The sequence below is a fragment of the Pieris napi genome, chromosome 9 (assembly GCF_905475465.1).
Source record: "Pieris napi chromosome 9, ilPieNapi1.2, whole genome shotgun sequence".
Lineage (NCBI taxonomy): Eukaryota > Metazoa > Arthropoda > Insecta > Lepidoptera > Pieridae > Pieris > Pieris napi.
The window spans coordinates 3,778,599-3,795,472 of record NC_062242.1 but is presented as its reverse complement, the minus strand read 5'-3'; the positions used below and the strand labels follow the sequence as shown (position 1 = coordinate 3,795,472).

At 34.7% G+C, this 16,874-nt stretch overlaps 1 protein-coding gene across 1 annotated transcript in view; it reads right to left on the bottom strand.

Annotated features, from left to right (window-relative positions):
* Nucleotides 1-8,947: 8,947 nt before the first annotated feature.
* The window catches only part of LOC125052270, a 110,340-nt gene continuing 102,413 nt past the window's right edge, over nt 8,948-16,874 (bottom strand). Inside the window, exons 7-14 of the mRNA XM_047653003.1 lie at nt 15,962-16,221; nt 15,354-15,495; nt 14,718-14,858; nt 14,419-14,576; nt 14,061-14,131; nt 11,306-13,989; nt 10,677-10,829; nt 8,948-10,265 (exon numbers count right to left, since the gene is read on the bottom strand). Of these exons, the coding sequence (XP_047508959.1) occupies nt 10,011-10,265; nt 10,677-10,829; nt 11,306-13,989; nt 14,061-14,131; nt 14,419-14,576; nt 14,718-14,858; nt 15,354-15,495; nt 15,962-16,221 (3,864 nt within the window). The 3' untranslated portion in view covers nt 8,948-10,010. The remainder of the gene's footprint in view (nt 10,266-10,676; nt 10,830-11,305; nt 13,990-14,060; nt 14,132-14,418; nt 14,577-14,717; nt 14,859-15,353; nt 15,496-15,961; nt 16,222-16,874) is intronic.

Here is a 16,874-nt window from a genome sequence, read left to right as displayed (position 1 = left end):
AATAGTTTTTTAAAACCTAAACATAACAATCAAATATACAGTATTAACATTAATATCTAATAATTAAAAATTAATAAAAAGAAAATTAAAACGAATTTAAAACCTTTAACGCTGGCAGCATTTCCACAGCATTTTAAACAATAATGTAGTTGTTGTTAACTATCATATTAAAATGTATGACAGGCAAGAATATATTTATATGTATATGATGTTAATATCGTCGATGCAAAACCGCGTATTAAATTAAAAAAAAACAAAAATCTTTCACGCTAAACTACGTAACATTAAAGATTCAGTGCAATAGGGACCAAACTTTTTAAATTTGTTTTATTTTCTTTTTAATTATTTATATTATTACTATGTAGGTGTAGAAAATTGAAAATACGTAATATTAAATATATAATAGATTACAATGTCTCAAATAAAAGAAACAATTTAAATTTACAATATAAATTAAACAACTTGATGCCATTCGCAGTATTTGGTATAAAAACATTTTTAGTTAGACAACCGAAATTAGCGCGCAATTATACCGAATTCGCCATCATCAAATAAAAATTCTGTTCATATGCCACATCGAAAGGCATTCTAACATACGCTGGACCTAATGTTCCCCGTGGAACCCAGATGGAATGTCGTCTTAGTCTGCTTGCGTTTTTGCTCCACCACAGTTATTGACCAGGCGGCAATTCTCATTCAGAACACCACATCTACCACCCTGTTACAAGAAAAAACCATCCTTCTGCAATTGGTTTTAGGTGTAATTTACGTTGCTGTAAAATAGAATTAGTACTTTTTAGGTATGGAGCGGTCTGTCTTCGATGCATTGAAGGCAATGGTGGTTCTTGCTTCAGAAGGCGTCGTGATTGCAATTTTATGTATTCGCTTTACTCTATGCTTCATTACTATGTTATACGAAGTTATATGTTTAAACTTACTGAACCAATGAGGATCAAATGATCAATTAATTGATAAATTAATACACACATACTTTAGCTACTTTTGAAATCAGCCTGTTTTGACGATAGATTAATCGATATTTTTTTAATAATAATTATCAAACTTCGTGGAATGTGATTTAAACTTAAAATTGAGGCAATAACAATTTAAAAAGGTGGGTAATAATAACATTAGTGTAAAATAATGCGGGAGCAGTCGGGCGCGTCAAAACGAGACGGGTTTGTGTGTCCTTGAGGAGAAATGCCGACGTTCGGCGAAAGTACTTCACTGACCAACGCCAACCGCCACTAAGCATAAGGGCTTTGGCTGACGGGCTGGAAAACAGCCAAGGAGCTCGTATATCGTAATCTTCTCATGAACTATAGGGATTTGCAAGGGCAGTCACTGTATATGTCAAATCAAGTATTTTTTTATTTGAACAAAATGTGCCATTACAAATTACTACAATGCAGCACCTAATTACATTTATATCATATACGAAACAATTCATACGCATAGAAAAAACAACACAACATGAAGCAGTAATAAATTCAAACATAGACAAAAAGATTTTAATTTTTTAATTAATTCAACAACAGAGCTGGTGTGGCTTGTAGGCGGTCTAGGCTCCGAATATGATTTCGTCCCATTCTTTGTCGAGACCCTGAGTCCGTGGGGTCTTAGCGCTTATAATAAGGCCTTTTAAAGAAATAGCAAAAAGGCTAGTCGACATCACAGGAGACCGAAGAGCTATTCAAAGGGAGAACGCTGCCAGTCTTCGGAACCTTGCCTAAAGGGACTCCTTTTAATCATATGTTTTAGTTATTATATTTTAAGGTTAGTTATTGTTTTTCTATTGTGCCATGTAAATAATATATACAGTATTATTTCTTATAAGAACTGACATAAAGCAGACCTTTTGTGAGTTCACTCAAAGGACAATTAAAATAATCCTTATTTCGCCGTGATTTTACAGCCTCTGGATCAAGAGTTGAGAAATTAAGGAACATGTTGCTGTTGGAAAAAAGCCTAAAGGGCCTCGTATTCAGTGCTAGAGATGCCATACGAGGATAACTTTACATAAGCATTACTTTTCAACAAAGCGATTGTTATATAGGGTTAGAGTTAACTACTTAATTCGTTGCTTATCAACATGAACCGTATAATATTCCTTCTATACGACTGATGCAGTGCTGGCCTAGTGGCTTCAGCGTGCGAATCTCATACCTGAGGACGTAGGTTTGATCCCCGGCTGTGCACCAATGGACTTTCTTTCTATGTGCGCATTTAACATTTGCTCGAACGGTGAAGGAAAACATCGTGAGGAAACCGTCTTAGACCCAAAAAGTCGACGGCGTGTGTCAGGCACTGGAGACTGATCACCTACTTGCCTATTAAATTTAAAAAATGATCATGAAACAGATTCAGAAATCTGGGCCCAAGACCAAAAGAGGATGTAGCGCCACTGATTTATTTATTTTATTATACGACTGATGCATATTCTTATTAATGAAAGCTACCAATTTTATTTATTTATTTGTAATTTAAGTAATAATACTCTTAATTGAATGCTTTATTATATACAGTAGTTCTTTTTAAACGCTCAGACGTTGCGTTTATTTTCACCCTAAGTTCCGGTTTGTGATTCAACGTAAAAAGATAGTCGGAGCGAAGTAATAAAAACTAATCACTGAAATAAATTATCAACTTGTTCCCTGGATTTTATAGATGAATTATTCTATTTAATTTATACTATATACATTCTCTGCTTTTCTATGACCATGATAATGGATAGATAATAGTCTAAGATTCTGCTGCAAACATATATGTATACGTATAAATCTCTTTATCGATTAAAGTGAATATTAATAAAACACAGGTTAGACGACGACACTTGTACTAAAAGAATTATAGGGGGATATATAGTATACACATTTTATAGTTACATTATCGCGAACAAAGTGGAAGGTCTGTTAAGATATACGGTTTTTGTCGAACCTTATATATATATATATATAAGTTAGTAAAATTTAAACAAAATTATAAAATCCATGTTTTTATCTTCTTTATAAATTTTTAGACTACAATGTTCGTATTTTGTCATATTTTCTAGGACTATAGCGATGAAATGTATGAATTTAGGCCAAATACTTAACTCGATTATTGCATATAAAATCGCATTTTTCAAATGGTCCTGTAAACATTGAAGACCACAGTACCTCTCCGTGAGAACGTTAGGTATTAAAGTTAAAGTTAATCTTAGAGTACCTAGACTTGTTCTTGTTTTAGGGTGACCACGTATAATGGAGATCAATTTCTAACAGATTATTGTATTATTGAAATAAAGTAAAGTAAATTAGTCAACCAACTTAAACAATATTTAACTTTAATAAAATTATAACTTGTATATATTGTTTTACAATAAGTGTTTATTAAAATTGTGGAAAGCTAATCACCTATTTATATACCATTATAGCATGTTAAAAATGCTTAGAAATATACGTGCATACGTGGCTCAAACAGGACAAATATTTATCACAATTAAAGAATATTGTTAAGGCTTATTGTCATTCCCAAATTTTGGTTTAGGGAACATAGTCCAGAGTTAAGTTAATCGTATTTATAATCGAAATAGCGGCCTGTACCGGCTTCGTACATTCATTTTTTTTTTTATTTTTTTTAGATATTGATATGATCTGTAATATTTTTTTTAATTTTTTTTGTTCTATCAACAATAGTTTTCGCCGCGCATGCGATGAAATATATTTTGTAAACATTTTTTTTACACCATTAGTAGTGATCCTTATTATTTTTTCTTACAATTGCCTATATTAATCAGTGATAATGTAGGATTCCAATTGTGAAAGAATTTTTCAAATCGATCCAGTGCTTTTTGAGCCAATTCGTTACAAACATACTTACATACAAATCTTTCCTCTTTATAATATTCGTTTAGAAATGGATTGTCTACGATCCCAATAAAGAGATGGTTACTTTATTAACAGTAGTTAATGGAAATAATTATTACCAAGTTAAGGCTGACGTGAAAATATCTTTTTTGCACAATGCCTCTTATGGTATGATTAGATTAAAAAATAAATACATTTGCATGGACAATCATTAACAACATTCGTTATTTATGTTTTTGTACGCTATCCATGATTAAAAATAACTAAAATTAAACGGATAATGCCAACATAACATAAGTTTAATTATAAACCGATAAAAATTGTGTAGCGCTCCAATGGGAGGCCCCGTGTCTTTGTTCCACAGTACTGCCTTGCGATTCTGTAACTCACTTTTCAAACTCTCACAGCGGTTTTCGCATCGGCGGTCGCGCTCAAATCCCAAGGCTGTATTTAAAACACAATACTGAATAAGTAAGTGATACAACTGAAACTTTTTTATCTGAGGCGAGCAGACTTCCATGCTTTCCAATAAGATTTTAAAAAATTAGAATCGAAAATACATCAAAGTATTTTTATTTATAAGTAGTGATTAGCTGAATTAACAATCCCGACTGAAACCCGCAGATAATATTGTATTCATTTCCTAAATTAAAAAGATATTTGAAGTTATTTAGCGTAATAAATATACTTAAAACTTATATTTCATAGTAAAAGTCCTATTTAATAATTATCTTGAACAAAATCATCATGTAGGTAGGAACTACATCTACAGAATGGTGATGAACAGTCAAGTTCTACGTAGAAACGTGGATACTTTGATTTTGACTTAACAAAGGCTTAGATTGTTTACCAAACCTGTTTTTTAATTAGCTACAGAATAAATACTTCAAACCTCAATGTGTACATGTAATCAAAACAAAAAAAAAAAACATTAAAAGGGTTTGACTTTAAAAATTCTTTCGAATTCAATTTTCGCAATGTATGAAGTCGAATTATCGCAGACTTTAAAAAGCTTGAAATCTCGGGAACCACACGCAATGGTAAACCCTTTAAATCATAAAGGAATCCAGCCCGGTCTAAACATGTCGCGCGGCTCGAATGCATTTATTCTAAGTTTTTCTCGGGGATTGGAAGCTAAGCGATTAGAAACCGGTTCCCAACTCGCATCACTAGTACGTTGCACTCCGGCCGCCGCCGCCTAACCTATCAATGACTTATTGCAAGCCATGGCATTGCTGGTTGTTTAACAATTTAAAGTATTAAAAGGTTCTGTATCGGGTTGTTTTCAGTCACATATTTGTTATCTATAGATTGAAACCCATAACTTCGGAGGCAGTCAATGTAAAATTTATAAAGTACTTATAATTATGCCGTATTAAATTAAATAATCCCGTGTATTAAGGTATGACACAAAGCTCCTATACTCTATAGCCATTATGAACTTATAAACCGCACCAATATAGCAATTTCGATGTGCAAGCCATCGCCCAGTCGGCCTAAAGGCATGCGGAACTTTTTTAAGGCAGCAAGTAGGTTAAATAGCAGTATCTATTTGAACAGATAGTTCTTAGAGATTATAGTTTGAAACATCAAACTGAGCGAGGGACGAAGAATGTATTAGGTCAATTTTAAAATAAAAGGGTTTTTGCCATCAGATTTACCAACAAACCCGAATTTACTCTTTTATTTATAGGGATAAAATGTAAGATTTTTTTACCAGATTTAAACATTTTTAAATATAAATCTGGTATAATTACAGAGCTGCCTTTAGATCGTAGATATTAATCCAGCCAGTGTGCGTATGCAGCTCTACAAGGCTCAAATACCTACGTACTACCTCATATGGAATACTGCTCACATCTCTGGGCTGGTGCCCCCAATTACCAGCTTCTTCCATTTGACCAAATTCAGCGAAGGGCGAACTTTTGCGAACTAGCGAACTGTGGAGCTGACTCCCGGTGGGGGTCTTCCCTAAGAGATACGACCTCCAACTATTTAGAGTGTACTCCTCCTACAAAGTGCGGCAACGAACTCACTAAAAATGAGTAAATAGGCTCCGATGACTGCACTTTTTGGGCGTCCCGTAGGCTCGTTTGCCCCCTATTAAACCACGGTTTGAATGATATATGATAATCACATATTGAAACCCCGTAATATACTTTATCTAGAATTTGTAATTGACGTTAAATTATTGACACTATACGTTAACAATTTAATATGGTTCGATATTTTTCAGTCACGTTAATTTCTAATTGATGTTTTTGTTAGTCATCAAAGGTCATCGATCGATCGCAGTTCGAGTCCCGTTCGTGGCATTTGAAAAGTTTAATTAATTAAAGCGCTCGCTGACCTTTTCACAATGAGAAGGTAATTTGTACAGAGTAATTAATTATTAGAGGAATTTGAAAGCCGATCAGTAAGGGCTTTGAAAATGTTTTAGGTTTCATAATGCAATTTGATTTACTTTCTACGACTTACCGATTACTAACATTCATATGAGGATTTACTTTTTATTACGCTATATGTAAAAATAATAATTTCCCCTACCATTCCCTACGATGTTAGTGATAAGCAGTGTTTTATAATTTTCAGTATCTAAAGTGTCAAACAATATACATGTAAATACTCTATACATTTATTGCTCTGTCTACATTTGTGAATTAAATATGACGGACCAGTGACACAGAAATGGCATGCCATCACCTTATTGTATCGATGTATGTAACAATTACAACAATTGTATTTCAATTAATTACTACAATAACTAGAACAAAATTCGTTCGTATCTTCTTAAACTTGCAGTAAATTTGTTGTAAGTATATGCAATTATTCACAATATCGTTTCAAGGTCAATCTGATGAAACAAAAAAGTCTGTAATCTATTAATTTCGATTGCAACCTAGAGCTACTAACCTAGTCGCTAGCGTTCACAGTACACACGTGTTTGATAATACGATGTTTCAAAATGGTATATAAATTAAGCTATATCTATTATCATGAAAACTTCAGTATTTTATTGACGGTATCTACAAATGTAGTAGCAACGGGCGAAGCTCCCATATTAGTAATGGATGGTGTCATGGTGTATAATTGAATACTTTGTGTCATGTTATTGACAGCAAACTGGTTTTAAGATATATTATGAGTTCAGCAAACTTTACGCCTTATTTGTAAACATTATTATGATTGTGTATATCACCAGATAAGCTGCGACAAAACTATTTTGCCGATCACGACATTCTTTGCCAACGAACTGTCAGCTCCATAGTTACGATGCAAGCTTAAACCTCTATGGGTGCATTCCATATCGCATGAAGAGGTTCCTGGGATCGTATTTGCCTTATGCTGCGAGAAAAGCATGAATAAGCCATCCTATGGTTATAGTGTTGAGATGTTATTTGAGACATTTTGCAACATATACAAAAAAACAGCAAGCGTCGTCTATCTTTATCACATATAACGTGAAACATTATATTTATTTGTTGTCACCAATACGTGACTGTGTGAGTATATTTACTCTTTTATTAATGTGGCTAGAGGCATAGACATAAACATTTATGCTTCTAGGCTATGACTGAATCATATAATATCTTGAAGTGGATTATCGCCGAATAACTGAACTATTTCTGATCATCTAGTTATCTTGTACTGAGTCAGATCTCTTGCAACTTGTTTAGAGTTCTCTGCGAGTAATATAAACAATAAAAATTGGCACCCATTACACTTAATCAAACGACATAGGTACTTCATTTTAATACGAACGTAAAACGTGAAATTACAATGTGTTGTAAGAAGTAAAGATGTAATTTTAATGCATAGGCATAAGCGTCAAAGTCTAAGATATTTCAACCTTTTCAAAGTAATGAAATAAACAACATGTTTACATAAATTAAAAATTATTTACTTCGTCTTTCTTATTACTAGATGAGATGCGAACAGCAGTATTCGAGTTCGCTATTTTAAAAAATGTGTTTGTACTTTTAGTACGTTAGAAGTTATACTTCTTTGGTGTAACAAGATAAAAATCATAACAAATTTTTTTATCTTTCGCCTTGTTCTACGTTTGTAGTAAAAACGACACAAACAATTTAAAAAAAACTCTCATCATGTTTTCCTAACGCGCAAAAAAAAGTATAACTTCAAAAAAACTAAAATGTTGACTATAGCTAACTTCAGGGTGTCGGTTTTTTGTGACGGTATGCGCGCGCATCGTAAAAATTTACTCTTATCATTATTCCCTAACGCGCCAAAAGAAGTATAACTTCAAAAATTGACACTGACAGCATAAGGATTTTAGGTACTGGATTTATATGACTAATTCAATATAGGTCTCTACATCCAAATCTTCGCTTGTATTTTTGAATAGAGAACAGTAGATACATAAGTTGTACAGAACCGCATATCTCATGATTAGAGCTAGTTCTATTTTTCTATTTGCGCTAAGACCGGTCCGCGAGCAGGATCGTGTGAATATCCACTCCCGCGCCTCCTGATGACAAACGCAATGCAACGTAATAAACTTAGTTTTTATTGCGAGTACAATGTACTGCGCTTGCCTGATTATTCCACTTTAATTAAGGATTACGCGAATATGCTGTAGGTAGGTTTTTATTTAACTTTTTTTGTACGTTAATCGTTTTAATAGAATTTTAAAGAGTTGAATTGTTAAACACGCATTTATATACTTTATTTTAGAATATATATTTTCCATATCTCTTAAGCGGGCCATAGACGGACCGCATGTTGCAGTCAAGACCGACTGTAATATGCGCTCGAGCGGTCCGTGTATTTCGAATATGAATTTAGTATGGAAACTTCAGATCGCCGTGCGGCGACCGCATATTGCAGTCGGTCTTGACTGTAACATGCGGTCCGTCTATGGCCCGCTTTATACAAGATTAAAAAACTAGAGGTAAATCTACTGAACTAGACAGAAGTCAGAAGGCTGATCACTGAACCTAAAAAGGTTTAAATATAATTTCTATTGTATATGTAATGGGTTTCAAGTTCCACACTGATTTATGGGTATAGAAGTAACTCTCTCAATGGAGCGTGGACCAGACAGACAGGTAAATAAAACTCTTACTTTTTTAATTAATTTTTATTACATCAAATGCATAGATAGCATTATGATATTAAACAATAAATAAATTGGTGTAATATATTACGTTACCTTGTAAACTTTACTTAACTGTTATATTATTTAACCTTTATTTTGCGTTAAATACAATTTAAAAAATACAAATCCATAATCAAATAATTCTATTTTAAACAGATTTCGCCCCTAGATGGCATTGCATTAAAGTAGAGAACTTTCAAATAAACACAAAAATAGATCTTAAAGAAACCTAATTAAATCAGGTTCTATTTAATTCTATAATACTTAGGTAGGTATATTTAACGCAAAATATAATATATAAAACATTGATGTTATTGCATTTCTATAAGGAATACATTAGTACTATTATCGTTAACACGATATTCTTATTTCATATTATGTAATCAGTGTAATAATACTTTTAATGATAATTAACGAATAAGGAATGAACAAGAAATACATAAAGGTACTCGTAAGGTCTTTGGCTAACTAGTGGTAAAATAAATGTTGCAAGCGTAAAAAAATTTACTTGACAGATGACCATAAAAAAAGATCGGTGAATTCACTGTCAATAACAAAATCTTAAAATAGCACCAATACTTAAACACATCGCATGATGTAATTTCAAAGCAAATGGGATTCAAATAATACGATATAGTCAGAATGATAGTTTGTCACCGTTCGGCGCTAAAAGTTTAGAAAATATACATCATAGATTATATTTAGATATGTTATACAGGTCATAATTCACTATGGTAACACATCTACGATAAATACCGGTGGATCGACGTAATGATGATCGCGGAAGACAGCGTTACTCTATACATTTTACTAAAAACATTTAAACACGTATTGCTGTATCCATTAGGCCAAACAAATTAATGTAAACAATATTAACACATGTTAAAATTTACAATACAACTTAACGAAAATAATGCCTACAATAATTATAATAAACCTATATTATTTGGTCTCATTTTAGTAACGGTAATAAAAAATCTAAATTAATGTTACACGAAGGTATTAATATCTGTAGTCGCAAAATGACGTTTGACAGCTGTCACTTACGGTGAAAATACCCGTAGGCTTCTGAGCAGTGTGGCCAGAACATTAGCGAGGCATTCGGCGCGTAAGGCCAACTGTCCTTCTAAGGTGGAACTGTTTTCTTGTCCGTGACCCTGCGAGGCTTTAGCGTTGTGCTCGTGTATTATTTGTGCCATTTCAGCTCCTGCCAGGTCTTTGAAGGCCGCCGTCACATCGTGAACTCGGAGAACTAAATTACGTGTCTGGAGCGGTGATGATGTATGTCTACCAAGTGCCTAAAATATATCGTAACAAATTAGTATAAGCCGCGAGGAATGTTGTCGCTCACGGGTCAGTTAAAACTAAATTTAGGGCTTATTTCCGTATTTAATAATAATTATTTATTCATAACAAAACATGGTTGGGACAAAAATAATCTAAAGCTATGCCCCACTGTTCTGGGTCATAGAGTTAAGATAACAATTCTTCCCTGGTAAAGTTGAGTAAAAAATTAATGTGTAATTTTTGTTGTTTTATGTATATTATAATATATTAGTTTCTGACGTTACGGCAAATATACATTTTGTGTTAAACAATTTTCTTTTTCAAACACATACATAAAATCACTTTCATGACACTGAAACAAAACATAGTAACACTGAGTAATTTTTACGAAAATGATAAATGATTGTGTACCGTTAACATACCTGAGCAAGATCAGCCAATCTCCTCAGAGGTGCTAAACAGTCCGCCAAGGAAGCGGCGGCAGTGGGTCCGCTGGCAGAACCTAACGCACCTACGAGTGTACGGGACGTACCGACCAGAGACACAGCGCACGACGTCAGCTCGCTGCGAGCACGCTGCCAAAATACTTTTATTTATTTATTTATTTCCACATAATTATTCTATCTTAACAGTTACTATTAATACGAAAGAACTACACAAAAAAAAAATATGTATACCTACCTAGATCTTATAACTAATAACATAAGAAGCACCTCTTGTGAACTCAGCCAGTGAACAAAAAATAGATCTACCTTGATAGAAATTTATTTATTATAATATGTAATATATGCTCCAACAAACAGCGAGTAAACTATGCTTGTTGTGGTCTGTTTACCTTAATATATAAGCACTTTATACAGGCACAAAAATAAAACGGAGTATCCACAACACTGATGGACTGTTATAACTATAAAAAAACGAAACATGACTGCGTACATTTTAAATCTCAAAAATTTCCTATTTCATACGGTCTTAATAATAAATAAATCGTGAAAAAAGCTATGGTTTACATTTTATTTGGAATAATAAATTGTTTAAGTAAATGTATTACCTGAAATTTAACTTCATCTATATCCTCGCCACCGCCATGAGCGTGTTGGTGGGAACACTTCTGCGCCACCTGATGCAGCCGTTGCAACAACCCGTCTACGGCAACCTCCGTTTTACACAAGAGATTTTCAATAGACACGTGCCCGTTATTGCCCCCGCTGAAGTCTGGAAACTTGACCGTCGGTGGCGATGGTGGGGTCGGAATGTCGTCTGTTACTTCATCTTTAAACCTCACATGGTTCTGGGTTTTTGGGGTGGGACTGGCGCTATCTTTTCTAAAGGTTTTTCGTTCCGATAGAGGTGGACTGAACAGTCGCTGATCGCTGCACGGTGCGCCGTTTAGGAGGTCAGGTCGGTTGCTGAATCGCCTATTCATTTGAGGAGAACAAAGCGATAGCGCCGTCATTTCTTTATTTTTTAGAATCGTGTTTTTAGTTTCAGAGTTTGATCGCACGTGACGGTTTTGGAGTGTCAACGAGCTGTAGTTTTGGGTTGACCGGATCGGGGATTCATCGTCTGTCAATCTACTTTCCATTTCGAGGGTTCTGTAAGTGCTTAGGTTCCTTTGAAAGTGCGGCGAGCCGATGCTCGCGTGCCGTTCCACGTTTCGAACCGGTGATAGTTTCTGGGAAGTTTTCATTCGTAAAACTTCTATACTAGGGACGGGGGGTAACGGGGGCTTTTTGGGCGGTAACATTATTGGAGGGGGAGGGGACAACACTTTGTTTTCTAATCTAGGTGGTATTTGGGGCGGACTTTGTTGGGGCGCGTTCATATCGCAGACCACTTTATAGTTTAACTTTCTATTATTCAAAGTACTAAAGTGGTTGTTCGGTATCTCTACCGCTGTTAACTCGTTGTTAACACACGTCAAGGAATTGGATCTAGGTCGGGGAGCTGGCGTCGGAGGGGTTTTCGGTGGTCTTTCGGGAGCCTTTTTGATTTCGGTGCTTTTTCTTCTGGGAGGTGGTCTCACTTCACAAACATCAGGCATGGAATCAGAATTAGGGATTTGGCGATCAATTTGTTCAGTTTCGTCGCTATCTTCGTTTCTATTTTTATCTTTACTGCAACATGAAAACATACCTTTCCTTTCGACTGTGGGATATTCAATAATATGTGCGTTCCCATTGGCTTGCTTATCTCCCGATATACTTTTCCTTTTCCCCTTCGGTGAATCTGACTTCGACTGCTTGTTCTTCTCCTTTAACAATAAACTATTTCTAGCGTCGCTTAATGTTTTTACTGAAAACATACTTCTAATCTCACTAACGCTCAAAGCTCCCTTTGTGACGTCCCCATTTGACGGTTTGACATCTTTCGAAACTTTGTGATCATTCTTCTGTTCTTTTAGTTCAGTCTGATTAACATAGCTGGCACGCTCCGAAGCATTTGTCGGCGGCGGTGGAATGATATACGACATAATTTCTTCAGGAGTTAGTTCTATCGCTGGCGTTATTTTAACGGTCGGTGGCTGCACTGTGACCGTTGCAATAAATTCCTCTAACTCATTTGTTTTTGAAGTACCACCGTCGACACAATCCTTATCGTCAGCAAACGACGCCGGAACTACCGGCAATATTTGAGGCACTTGTGAAGCACAGTCTAATTCGTCGGGAGTTTGAGGTGGAGGTATCAACGTTAAATCTATAAGCTCGGCATCGTTGTCAACTGATTCTTGGTAGAAAAATGGAAGTTGAGAAGCATTGTCTTCTCTACTACTTTTTTCTCTAAGCTGCTTTAAATATTCCTTTAAATTCGGTTCTTTACTGTCTTGGGCGCTGCTTACATCGGGACTCATCAAACCAAAACTAGTTCGTACTGCCTTATTGGTCGGTTTATTGAGATGCTTCCGGACGGGACTGCTTGTGGGGGTATACGATGAGTCATTATCGCTTTCTGAATAAATCATATCATTATTCAGAGCTAATAAAGCATCAGTTAAACCACAATTATTTAATATGGCGCTGAGACCTTGCGACTGTCTTCTAGTTAAATCGTCAGCAGTGTCTTTACTATCAGGTACACTCAGGACGCTTAAGCCCTGATTAATCGTTTCAGTGAGTAACAATAAGGAATCACTATGTTTCAGAATACCAGGAGCATCATCGGCAGCGGACATTCTACTATTACACGACTCGGTATCGCTTTCGATTTGATCTACGCTCGTTTCCCTACCTACTAATTCATCTCTTAAAGTACCGTTTTCATTATAAACATCACAGTTTTCAGTCAAATACTGTTCTGAGTTTTCGACTAGTTTCTGCATTTCTGCTACACGTCGGAGCACTTCTTCGTTTTTGGCTTCGACGAGTCGAGGGTTGTTGGCGTTTTCCAACAGTTCCATAGACAATACGCTCTGGAGATCGAATCCCATTCCGTCGTCTAGGAAGCAAGTATCGTTCGGATCGAATAATCTAAAACTGTCGCTCGGTTTACACTTTTCGAAATGTAAATCGTTAGGTTTATTACCCATCAGGGGGCTGGAGTTGTTGCTACTGTTTCTGTTCGTGATGTTTGAATTCATGTTTGTGTCGAGTGATTTCGATTGCTCTGGTGTGGAATGGTATGGCGGAGGCATTGTGAATATAGCGAAGTGCTTCTTTGTGAGAATGAGAGGATCGTCATAATTGAGATAATTCCATTTTGTGGGGACAACATTGTGCTGCGATAAATATGGAGGAGCTGAAAAAGATAAAACACCTCGTAAATTGGAGTTCAAAAAATAATTTTGTTGTGTGAATAAAAGCACTTACCTATATCTTCATTAACTATTTCTCTTTCTTGTTCCACATGTAGTTCTTTACCAGTCGCAAGTTTGTAGTACCTGTAATGTTTTAGATATTTATTACTAAGTACATATGGTGATTTTTAATTTTGAATAAAAAACCTAAGGTTTAACCAAAAAAATTCATTTGCTTACTAAAATATAACCATTAACACATCGAAATCACATTTTATTCGTTTTTATAACTTTTAAAGAACAAAACATATTTAATATAATTTTAAAAAATTGTTGCAACTAACAATACAAGGGAAATGAGAAATGGATAAAGCAGCAGTAACAACCAAATCATGACCTACCCTTGTTAATAAAGCGTACACAAAACTTACCCAGCTATAACCAGCGGCATCTCCTCAGCATCCCTCTCATCCATGAGAAGCGCCAAGACACGGTCCCTTTGCAAGAAGATTCCCACTTCGGCACTTCCAGAGTATTCGCTTTTTACCCGGATGCTCTCCACTTCTGGCAGAGACGCTATTGATTGTGGCTGAAATTTTAATTGGAACACATTTTTTTTATTGTTAGCTTAAATATAAATATAACCTTGTACAGTAAAGTGTTCATAGTTTTTTTATTAAAACACGTGACGTCATCCATTTTTCTGTGAAATTAATAAATGAATATTTACCACAGAGTTTCCTCTCCCGACAATTTGGCTGAGCCCAAATCTCGGTGAGACCAAGAGCACTCGTTCAGGTCGACTGCTGCTAAAGCATTTGGCGCCGTAACTTGGAAGCCCACCCACTATGTCCAGGTAATGCAATTTCGCCTGGAAACACAAAACATTTATCAATATAAACATTATTTGCACATGGAAAAGCTACCATAGTGAATTATGTAACAATAGAATATCTTGAATGTTTAGCCCGGCCTTATACGTCCAGTTTTGACTGGACATGTCATAAAATACAATAATTTTAAGAATTAGGCGGCCACATGAAGAAGTGATAATTAAATAAAATTAAATAAAAAAATAAATACATATATTTTAAGTAGAATATTTGATGGCTCTTTAGTAGAACGAGAAGAGATAAGTGGGGAAAGATTGAGAATGTGTTAAAAATCATATGCTTTCTTAAAATAAAATAATTTATTAGTGTATTCTATCTAAGTATCTAAGTATTGGATCTCATGTGAAAAATAAAGTGATATTTTATTATTATAGTTTGGAACATATTTCAGGTGTTGGTGATTTGTTTTATGATTGGTTAGGTTTTTAGGATTTGCACTTAAGTTAATAAAGTTCGTAGCCATAGAAAGGTACCTGTAACTGAGTAAGTTGTCTCTGACCACCAGTCATCTGTGAGTTCAGCTTAAGAAAGTGCGCAAGAAGTCGTCGCAACTCCTTCCTTTTCATACTCTCCAAGAGGCTGCACGCCACGAAGCGCTCCAATCCAAATTCCCGTCTAGAAAATTAGAATTGTCTAATAATTGTGACGTAATTTGCTTTATGTCTGTATGTCATATTTCATCAATAGAAATAATAATTTTTACCAGATTACAAAAACTAATTGTTTTTACGCGTAGAATTAAAGATGGCGCTTTACTAAAAAAAGTTATGTCGCTCACTAAAATTTATTATTTCAATGAAATTAAGTCTTAGAAGAAAAGTCTTATTTAATAATATACATTTTATAGTGAGTCTTTTTTTGGTATTAACTAAAATTGAAAATAGATTTAAATCTTGAAGTATCTTCAATATCTTTGTGAATGGATAATTTATACATTATATTCTTAACAATGCTATATATATTATATGATATATCCCCATAACCCAATTCATAAATAAAACCAAATTTATATAAAGAATCAAACCATATAAATATTAAACTATTTCTGCAGTGTCTGAAATAAATAACAAAATATACGTACTCCACACTCTTAACAGTGAGCTTAGCCGGTGAAAGGTTATGCGCCAGCGCATGTTGATGTATATGTAAAGCCGCCAACCGCAACGCAACTTCAGGCTGTAATTCTGGTGCAAATCTGTCCTGAGCTACGTCGTTGCAGCTCTGCATGTATAGATAGTCAAGTGCTGCAAGATCTTTTTGGGCTAATTCCGCTGCAGAAGTCGGCATAAACACAATACGGTAGAGGCAACGCATCTTGTGGGAGCCGGGCCGAGCTGCAATCTGAAATTGTTGAAAGTAATATTATTATTGATAATTGAATTATTGAAAGTAGAAGTTTTTTTGCGAGAGCTTAAACGTGTAAGTGTAAATTTTTGAACAAGTTTTATATCATTTCTGCACGGCTATGTTAAAATTTATGGATAACAAATTATAATACAAAGTTGTTATATAACTTAAGACCGACCGCGACGCATTGTATGTCCAAGTCAAACAGAATGTTCCGCTTTATGTGAATCAGTCTAATAATTAAAACTCAGTTATTTGTTAATATTTCAATTTAAAAAAAATTACATCTTGGAGTTATTAAACACACGTTCACATGACATTACTTTCAGATCGGGCAGCGATATTGGAATTATTTCAATATTTGGTTGTATGCTTGTCAAACTAATAGGAATAGCGTCTCGTATAACGGCTCGCATAGTATTTTATTAAAATAACGTTCTTCCATGATTAACAAATATATCGGAAAGCATAATTTTAAATAAACGTTTGGTGTATTTTTTCTTCTAAATACAAAGTTTTAAAAACTTTATACGAGATGGCGCAGTTCTTAACAAAATTACATATCACTAGCTAACCCGTCAGACGTCGTTTTGCCATGTATATTATTTATAGGAAACATTTTTTTAGTTTAATAAAAATAACTATCT